This window comes from Alligator sinensis, unplaced genomic scaffold (assembly GCF_000455745.1).
Source record: "Alligator sinensis unplaced genomic scaffold, ASM45574v1 scaffold753_1, whole genome shotgun sequence".
Classification (NCBI taxonomy): domain Eukaryota; kingdom Metazoa; phylum Chordata; order Crocodylia; family Alligatoridae; genus Alligator; species Alligator sinensis.
Window position 1 is genome coordinate 540,028 of NW_005842625.1, and position 10,650 is coordinate 550,677.

Sequence of the window (10,650 nt, forward strand, 5' to 3'; positions counted from 1 at the left end):
ACAAATGTTTGGCCTTTTCCCCCCCGCCCCCCCCCCAATCTCATAGAAGTTTGTAGTAGTTTGGTTTTTTTGTTTGTTTTTTTTGTATACTTGCTTCCAGTGTATAAATAGCTATGCATCGTAACAGGATACTTAAGGGTCATTATTTACAGACTATTTGAAACTCAGAGCATAAATCTGGTTGAATGTTATAATACTGGACAGGCTTCTTACCTTCCTTATTAATAAAGGGGTTGATTCTATGTCTTGGCACCTATTAGTATCAGGGAGGAGGAATAATATTTTGTCTTTTGGCACCTGGACTTGCTGGATCAGCAAAACAGGATAGCTGTCAAAGGTACGTAACTATGGTACTTAGAGAACATTTCAGATGCTAGTAAGAAGACAGGATGGCAAGAGAAATTGGGAAACTGCATTTCTATATGCCTTGCAGAGTACTTTGTACTGAACTGGCAACTGCTGAGAATCAGAACTAACTTCATGAGAACTAGGCAGGTTGGACTAGGTTCAAAATCATCTTTTGCTATTGGTCCTATTAAAAGGACCTATTTATACAGTAACTTTACTGAGAAAAGATTCAATCCCCAACTCTTGTGACAATGCTTCTCAATTGGGGCCTTGATTTGAATTTTACTCTACTCTGGACCTTTCTTCTTTGCATGGGGAGGAACTACATTTAAAATGACTGGGATGTTTGCTAATAATCAAACATCATTGTCATTGACTATAACTCTAACCCTGCTCTAACTTCTCTGCATAAAGCTTATAAATTATTCATGTATGCATTTTACAGTTTGTCCCCAGGTTTGAAACTGTCATAGCTGGGCTTAACACTAACTGTAGAAGCTCTGGCAAAAGCACCTGTTACCAGGATTGTACAGATTGATCCATGAAACCTTCCCAGTGGGCCTGGCTGCCTTAGTCAAGACCTTGTAAGGTCCTAATAGCAGCTTTAGGAAGTGCACATGTGAAAGCATGATGTACTTTAAGTGCTAAAAATATGGTAACATGAGCTAGATAGTGGTGTCCTATAGCCAGCTTGCTCCATGCAGACCCTACAGCAAGGGACTAAAAAGTACAACAAAGGCGTGAAGCAGGTGTATCAAACAAGGCTTCTGGCCAGATACAGTCTATGATTATCTAGCCTGCAGAAGCCTGGAGCTCAAATGAATTTGACAGCCCTGACCAAAAGGAAAAGCTCATTAGAAGAAGTGAATATGAAAAAAGGAACAGAGGATCTAGGAAGCACTTTCTTCTTTCTGACAGTTCATTAGGGGAGACCAGGCCAGATGCTGATAACAGTAAGGCCAAATAAGTATCCATTTGCTCCATGGAGGTCACCAGGAGGACTCAGGACTTGCATGGAAGTATGTAAGACTTGGAATTGTTATGAAAGAAAGATGGGTTCTAGACATTTGAGGTGAGAATATGTTACTTTTGTAACAAACCATAACGTTTTGTCCTGCAGGTGTTTAACAGTCTTAATGAAGTCCTTAAGGGGTCAGCTTGAGCTTTAGTTTTGCATGGCTCTCTTCACCCATTCCACTGTACAGGCCAAGTTGGTTACTCACTTTTAGTACATTAATACCATTGCAGTAGAGCCTTACTTGTAACAGCAAGGCCTATAACATATGCAGGTTGCCACAGCAATCCAGTTGAGAATTGTGGGGCCAGATTAATGGGCATTTTCAACATGCTCACCTGGGAAGTAGTAAGACCATATTTACAGCAGTCTCAGAAATTCCAGTTAGAAATTTGTCATCCTTCAGGGTTCCTAGAACAGGGGTCATTCTATCTGTTACAGAAGGATTGGACTTGCACTCCTTTATAAAATGCTTCAGATGTAGACAAAAAGCACTAGAGCAGTGTGGCATGGTCACCAATGCAACAGTGTTCATGCCTTGTTTTTAGTACCCTGGCCTTGGGCGGGGGGTAGGGAATTAAATTCAGGTGAAGACTCTTTTAATTTCTTGTCTGTCTTTTCAGTACTGAGCCCTTGTGAAGGGGAATATTCTACAACTCCAATTTGGGTTTTTTCCCCCTACCAGTGAACAAAGTTTAGCTCCTGAATGGCTTTTTTTAGCTTTCTGGAATGAGTGAACTAGTATACTCACTGGTCAAACCCTGAAAGCAGTCCTCCAACTTAACTGCATTCATAGGAGCAAGGCCATGTCATGACAAGGCCCGCACAGCACAGCAGTCTACTCTGTACAGTCTGTACTAGGCCCTTTCATTCTCCCAGCCATTTCACCAGTTACCTGTGGGGGCACATTTCTCACAAGAAAACCACTCTCTCTTCAATCTCCCGGTTCTAATCCTCAAAGGGAAGTTATAAAACACCTTTAACAGATAAGCCTATGAACGTCACATCAACCTACTGGATACAAAAAGTCATGGACTAAACATACACACTGGATGTGAGACACATTATAACCTGCCTAACATCAGACTTCCCAGGTACCTCTCCACTATTTACCAGCTACATTCATTTCCCCCCCCCCCCCCCCCTCCCCCCCCCCCCCCTGTCTCTCCCCCACTGACTCCTCAATTTACATTTTCACTGGCTGCCTGTCTTACACACAGCCCAGCCTCTGGCTTTTTCATTTCATCTAGGAAGAGAGCACACCAACGGCAGATGCTTTCTCAGCCTGATGAAGGGTATTTATACTGGAAAGCTTGCAAAAAAAGAATTTTTTTTTTTTTTAAACTATTGGAGTTGGTCTAATAAGAGAGATCACATTTTACCTAAAGAACCTTGCTGGGGTGTAAACAGACACTTCTCCCAGGAAGTCTATTGTCCTGCTAGAAGTACCTGTGAAGCAGGAAAGATAAAGCATGCTAAAATTTATTTTCCCAGGATAATGCTGTGTAATTGCAACTCATGCAAGTTTACTGCCAGTTGCTCTAAGGACCATCTTATCAGGCTGTTTGTTCTTCTTGGCCATCTACTAGCAGAGGCTTAGCAAGGCTTGGAAAGACTAAGTATGCAAATAGTTGTGCCCCTAGCATTCTGATCCAAGTTAAAACCCAGGACAATCAGGACCACCTCAGATGACTACCTCTGTTCAGAGTATGTCCATAGTGCACTAGAAGGTATAAAGTTAGAAAGCCATGCTGCATTGTAGGAACTGGCATTTTGACTATCAGAGGCAGGGTAGATTTGCACCTTTATAGACTCTAAATCAGAGATGAATAGCATAAGTTTCCATAAGTAACTTGCTTGCTTCAGCAGATGCTGTGAAGGGACTGCAGGAAGTGAGGCTGCTAAAAACAGAAAGCAGGTTTAGAATGCAAAGGGGCAGGGAAGGGAAGCCAGGGAGGAGATACTGCTGGGAGAGGCAGGGTGCGCAGGAGAGAAAAACAAAGTGGTTAACCCATTGAGGGACAGAGCTTAAAAGCTAACCCAGTCTTGTTTTAGACTACACTTAACACCAACCAATGTATGGACAATTTCTTGTTCATACTCATTTTTAAAGTTTTGTCATCTAAAAACAGCCACTCTGAGGTCAGCAATAGAATGTCCAGGGAGGTTAAAGTATTCTGCCACAGGCTTGTCCATCTTTCACAGATAACAGATCTGTGTCCATTATACACAGAGATTGTCCCATCTGTTCAATGTGGACAACAGGGGGAACTATAAGCAGGTGATGGCATACATGATATTGGTAGAGGTGCAGGGAAATGAACCTTGGATGTTATAATCCACGTTGTTTGGTCCAGAGATGATGAGGTCTTTGTTGATGCGGCAGCACAACACGCATTTGGGTCTGGAGCAAGGTCAAGGGCTTTGATGACACTAGCAGTTAGGTCACCTGTTGCTGGAGATGTCATTTGAGGTTTGGCAGCTGCCTCTAAGCCAGGACAGATTTGTCCCCCAAGGCTGTTTTGAGATGGTCATCATTTTCCAGGAAGGGCTGGAGGTTATTAATGATGTGTCTGAGCTAGGGGCTGTAGGTGACAACCAAACCAATATGATGTCCTTGTCTTTGGGTTGCTATTGTAGTAAGACAGAAGAGCCTGCCTGTCTCATCAGTGCCCCCTTTTTCCTTACCCCTTCCTTATCCTTTGCATTCTAATCACTGCTTTCTACTTAAGAAAATCTGTTTCCTACAGTCCCTTCACAGCAGGCACAATGTTACACAACGCTTTACTGTGCAGTAGACAAATTTGCTGTGCAGTAAAGTGTCACCATCTACATGTGCATGGCAATTAGGGTGCAGTAGACTAATTTACTGCACTGCTGGATAGTCCCATCAGATACAACACAATAAATTACTGCATTTAAACATGTGGAGAGAGTGACATCGGGATTAGTTTACTCTGGCTCAAACTGAGCTGGAGTATATTCAGTCACATTAACTGCACATGTAGATGTGCCCAGCATCTGATGAAGAAAGCCCTCTGCTTACTAAAGATTATGCTATACATCTCTGATTTAGTCTACAAAAGGTGCAAATCTTACCCTGCCTTCTGCCTGACTTCAGACTAACACGTGTAACTACCTCTCACTAACAACTAGGAGCCAGGGCTTTTCAGGCACATAATCATGTTGTGAAAATGCTGCAAATGCTTAGCGCAGTGATTCTCAACTAGGGTGATGTCAGATTTTTTGAAGGGATGAGGAGATAAATGCAGGCTCAAGCTTATCCCTGCCTGGCTAATTCCCCAACCCTTACAGCCCGGCCCCTTTGCAAGGAGGTATGCACTGTAATATATGCATTTGTTTTTGAAACTGGGTACCATTCAATTCTCAAAAGCTAAAGGGGTGCCTCAAGCCCCAAAAGGTTGAGAACCACTAGGTTAGTGCTATCAGCAGCAAGTCAGGGACCAGTGGAGCTGTTTACGCTTCTCTGTCCTTGTTCTGTTAAACTACTGACATCCCTACCCTTTGTTAGCTATGTGTTTACATGGCAGCACTTGGTACATCAAAAATAGGAACCTCTTAGCTTTTCACTCCCCCAGAAAATAGCAATATATTCTGAAGAGCCAACATTTGACTGCAATATCAAGCTTTTTAAAGTCGCATGTAAAGTATGTGGCAGAACCCCACAGGTGCAATTTGGCATACATCCTAAGATAAGTAAAAGTGAGGAGAATGTATTGTAACAAGTGCCTCAATATAAACATTTCTCAAATGTTGACTGGGAGTCAATTGTACTTAAAACGTTAGTCTCCGTCACCATCTGTCTTTTTAATAATATGCAGACAGGCATATACCAGCACTTAAGGAAGGTAAGTGCCCCCCTATAAATTAAAGAACTAGTTTTGATTTTGAAGCAGCTAAGACCCAAACATTTCAAGTCTTATCTCTTTTACACACACACACACACACAAAATCAAAGCTGTCCCAGCAAGAGTTAAACGTCTGCTACAGAAGCTGAAGGACACCGACATGTAAAGCATTGATTTCAGGAACAAGCCTCTCTCCTGTGCTTATCTGGGCACCAATGTCAGAGAGACCCAATAGAATCTTTAAGTGTAAGTTTCATACTGAAGAGAAAACTGTTAGATGCCAAGCCTTAAGCAGGAAAGATCAAGGGGTTAGGACTTTCACTGACTAAGAAGTTTGGTCCACTATGTTGTAAAACTCGCATCTACAACTTGTCTCAATGAATGGCTTATAAAAAGTAGGCAGGGTAGATTCAGACTGAAATAAGCTCCCCCTCCAGAGGTGGTGCAATCACCTACCCTGGAAATCTTCAAGAGGAGACTAGACAATCACCTTGCTGGGGTCACCTGACCCCCAGTTATCTTTCCTGCTTGGTGCAGAGGGCTGAACCCGATGATCTTCCGAGGTCCCTTCTAGCCTTACAATCTATGAATTCACGTTTTATAGACCAAATGAATCAGAGCGCACAAGCTTCTGTAAGCGGCAGCTTGCTTTACCAAACCCATAAGAAAAACACCCACCCAACTGACCTGAAAATCAGAACCCCCATTAACAAGTTCAGATTCAGCTACATGTTTACTTATTTTCCCTAAGCTGCTCTCTCAACATGAAGTCAGAGCTCGTCACTATTCTCCCTGCAGTAACAGTTCTGCAGGTTTTCTTGACATATCACGTACCATTTCTTCTAAGCCTTTATTTTTGATTCACCTGCTTGAAATTGGAACAGCAGGTTCCTGGATAAATGGACCCAAAGGCCATTTTGTTTCACTGCCACTCTGCCTATCCTCAGACAGAACATGGTATTTATTCCTGAATGAAGTCTCTGTATGTCAGCCTCCACACTGTACTGCACAAAGATAAAGGGAGTCAATTATTACCTGTATCAAGAAAAAAAAAATGTACATTGTGTACTATTGTATAGACAAGGGTAATTGTTGCCAGGGGCACCTGCCACTAAGTAACTTCAGGCAGGTAAGATAGGTAGGAATGCAAAACTGCTAAAGATGCACCACCATAACACGCCTTCAAACAGCCTGATACCCCGAGGCACTTAGAGAAGTGCTTTATTAATGAGCAAATGCATTAGACCTGCACTTAAATATTAGCCTGGAACTGCCCTTCGCAGAGAGCTAGGCAAAGTGCAGATCTGCCAAACCAAATCACTTTTCCTATTTTCTTTACAAAATTAGTCTCTTTACTATCTAATCAAATCCATATTTAAGAACCTGACCCAACAGAAGAAACTGGTAACCTTGGCATCTGGTATGAAAGAAACAATAATCAACTGCTACAAAAACTCAGTGTTATTTTTTTAAAATATTTTATGTTAAAAATACAGCAAAAATATTTCTTGTTCAAAGAGGAAAAAATATAGTGCATGACAACACTGGTCTAGGTATGCTTGGAAGGTGTCTCTGGCTCCATAACTGGTCACAGGAGTGATGATTCAAAATTTGGCAACTAATGGTTCCCATTCAGCTCCTCAGTCATTTATCAAAGCCAGGATCATACTGTAGCAAGACAGAAAAGGTAAGATCAAGGTGTTACCACATATTCAAATCTAAGAGATTCTCACAATTCAGATAGGTAGCTAAAGCTCATTGACTTAAATGAAAGAGAGATCACAGTTGCATTCGCCTTTGTTCCAAAGGCAAGATCTACAGAGACAGAGCACTCCATCCTAAAACTAGCAGGAGGCTATGTGGTAAAATGTGTATTATGGAGACACAGCCATTAAAACTAATATGGTTTTCAGAACAGCTCCTGTTCTGGACATACATTAACAACTACTTTTTATTGTGCGATAAATCCACTTAACCCTCTATAGTATTTTCTTTCTTATAATGGATTACAGACAGGAACTTAGCCTGAGTTTCTAAGCCCTATGAATGTTCAAACTCCACCCCCACAACCCAAAACAAACCCCCTGAAAGGTCATCACAAGTCATAGGCAAGACACCAGAGACCTTATTTTGTCTTTGGGTAGTTACCTCCCTTTAAATTCAAGGAAAAGTAAATGTCTGCGTTGATCACTTTTACTGGACACAGACAGCTGCAGTTAATGGGCATTTGTATTTGGAAGAACGCGACTTATTTTTTTGCGTTGGAAATATAAAAACTATTCTTCTTGTCTTGACTTGGAATGAGCCACCACATCCTGGTTTAGAAAAAGCAGCCAGGCACTTGTTTGAATTCACTCACATACGAAATTGTAAGGCAGGGGCGGCCAACCTGCAGAACAAGTGCCACAGGCAGCCTTTGTGTGTGGCACCCAGAGGATAAAGGAGGAGACAGCACAGCACGGCAACCAATAAATCAGAAAGCAGAGGATGAGACTGGGCAGGGTGCAGAAAGCAGAGCAGCAGACAGGGCAAAGAAAATAGATCAGAGTGACACTTGGGAAGGGCACAGGGTTAATCTGTGGTATGCCTGCCAAAAACAGTGTCCCCACTGTTGTAAGGAAACAAATGTAAGACTGACAGAAAGAAATAATTTCACCAAATGTATGATTCACTTGGAATCAGCTGCCACAAAACATTACCTGGGGAAAGAGCTTATAAAGGATGAACTGCTGTGAATATTAACAGTGATGCAAGAAGGACAGAAGACAGAAATTGTTGGTATGACATTTCTTTGTCCCTAGGCAGCAAAATTCAAGTCTAACCTGTAAAGGTACATGAAGAAACAAAGCAGGTGAAAGCCTAACTTAATCATGGCTTCCTTCATATGTGATTTCAGTTGCCCTCGATTATGGATCTCTGTAGGGTCAAACACTCCCATGTTCCCACTTGGCACCATGATGTACCTGAAAGGTTAAAAAAAAACACAAACCAACAAAAATGACAACCATCAAAATGCTGACCTTGTTATTCGATCTAATCTCAAAGTAGCCAAAAAATGGAACCAACCAAACTGCTCCCCATTTTAAGAGTTGTTTTGTACTTGGGTACACCCCAGCAATCTCCCTTCTTGTAACAGTCTCAGTATACTGCCCGTGACTTAGCCGCTGCATCCCCAAAATCCATTAGATAATATTTGGACATGGGAAAACTGGTGACATTTAAAATGGTGATAACAAACAATTCTGCACCAGTTCTATTGCTGCCTGTAGTTACCTAACTTTATGGAGGAAACCTGCAGAAGAAAGAAATGAGGTGGGAAAGGACAGCTAAAACCAGTGGAAAATTAGTTTCAATTAGAAACTACGTAAACTATTCAATGTACAGAATCTCTTACTTAAACTGAGAAAGCTGATTAATGGAGGACCTATGTTCTGTTGTTTAGAACAGGGGTTCCCAAACTGTGGTACGTGTACCCCTGGGGGTATGCAAGACATCTCTGATGCAAAATTTGGATCCACCTGTCTGATGTTAACAGTTTAGGGTTCATACTAAAAGATGACCTTGTGAGGTCCCTTCCACCCCTACGACCCTCTAATGTGTCTAAAGGTCCCCCCTAAACTTTTAGTGGTGGGGACCTTTCCACAACTCTCCCTTACATAATTTGCGGCTGCACTGTCTTTTACTCATCTGGATAGAATACTTGTACATACAACCGAAGCTCAGACCATATCTGTGTCCTGTCCCTAGTTAGGTCACACACACACAGTAACTGGACTGCATCACATTTTCTTAAGCTATAATATGGGTTAGTTACCAACATGACAGATATGTCGTAAGGCAAAGTTAATGAGCATTTCTAAAACACTTCTAGATCCTCAGAAGGAAAGCAGTATTAGAAGTACAGATTTATAATCATGAATGTAGTGCTAGGAGATGTGAACTGCTGTATTGTTGCATTCATTTTGTAATATGCATTGTAAGTCTAAAAAGGTAGTGGGGAGAGAGGGAAAGCCCGTCTGTTTGGGTGGTCAGAATGTCTATTGCTCCAGGGTGACTACCAGGTTACAAAACAAACAGTCAATTCAAAATGGCTTCTGAGAATTGTTTCTTGCAAGGGTGAGAATGGGAGATGCATTGTTCTCTAGCGCTCCCCTCTGGCCAACATAAGCAATGACTGTCTGCAGCTCTTCTCTGCCAGAGGCTTTTGTACTAGTTATGCTCAAGGGAGTAGAAAGGGAGATGTATAGAAAAAAATTCTAGGACCGTGATGAACTCCTAGAAAGTCTTGTAAGCAAAGTGAAGCCTTTCTGTAAAGAATCCAACCCAACAATCCCTAGATCTTCAATTTACAGTTCAAAGTTACAAAGATAAATTAGATACATTTCAATTCTTTGCTTCATATACAAACTTCATGGAACCCTATCATATGACACATTCCTTGTTTTCATCTAAACCAGGGGTGTCAAACACATCTAGCCCCAAGGGTCTCTGAGCTGGTCTGCAGGCTGGATCTGGACATGCCAGAGCCAGTGGGCAGGGCTCGACTGGTGGGTGCCATGTGCAGCATGCACCCCGTGCCGTCCCCACTCCGGGACTCATGCTGCAGGGATTGCATGGGCTGGACCCAGTGCCTTGAGCACTGTCCATGGCCCGGGGGGCTGGCATGGGGTGTGCACTACATGTGTGCTGTCTCCAGGGCAGTCAGGATTGGGCCCCAGGCTGTCCAAGCAAACTACAGCCAATGCATAGGGCTGTCTGGCAGCACACTGCATGGAGCATGCATCCTGTGCCAATCCCCTTTGCCATGGCACCAGGTAATGCCCATGCACTGCAGGCAACAAAAGTCCCAGAGCAGGGTCAGCACATGGTGGAAGTGCTGGACCCAGTGCAGCTCACACCACAAGGGACTGCCATGGGTGCGCACTGCACACAATACCCTGCTGGATCAGGTGGCCTGATCCAGACCAGTCCCAGAGCCAGTATGCAAGGTTGGTCCAATGCAGATACCACATGCAGCTCACACCCCGGACCTACCCCCCGGTGCTGCAAGCAACACCTGCACTGCAGGGTCCAGCAAGCGTGCCAGACCAGCTCTGCATGCCACATGCAGGTTGGTCTGACACCCATCCAGCCCATAAACCATATATTTGACACACTCAATCTAATGCAAATTATATTATCTTAAGCTACTCAACCTGCAAGATGCTCAAAGGCTTGGCCGGTAGTTCATTAGAAGCAAAGGTCAGCAACGAGTTGGAACGTATTCAGTCTAAAAATAAATGGGAATCTCACAAGTATGATTGCTGCAACTTTTCTCTCATGAGTCATGACAACTGGGAACTGCTTGCTTGAGTTAATCAATAGCCATCCTGACCTCTGCAGACAGATAGCCCCCATACCCTGCAGGCACAGGGAAAG

At 42.9% G+C, this 10,650-nt stretch overlaps 1 protein-coding gene across 3 annotated transcripts in view; it reads right to left on the bottom strand.

Moving 5' to 3' along the window:
- Positions 1 to 6,716: 6,716 nt before the first annotated feature.
- Positions 6,717 to 10,650, bottom strand: part of CNIH4 (cornichon family AMPA receptor auxiliary protein 4) — a 10,180-nt gene continuing 6,246 nt past the window's right edge. For all 3 annotated transcript variants that reach the window (XM_006033371.3, XM_025215143.1, XM_006033373.3), the window contains 2 exons: positions 8,055 to 8,195; positions 6,717 to 6,900 (listed from right to left, as the gene is read on the bottom strand). In XM_006033371.3, the coding sequence (XP_006033433.1) occupies positions 6,873 to 6,900; positions 8,055 to 8,195 (169 nt within the window). In that variant the 3' untranslated portion in view covers positions 6,717 to 6,872. The remainder of the gene's footprint in view (positions 6,901 to 8,054; positions 8,196 to 10,650) is intronic.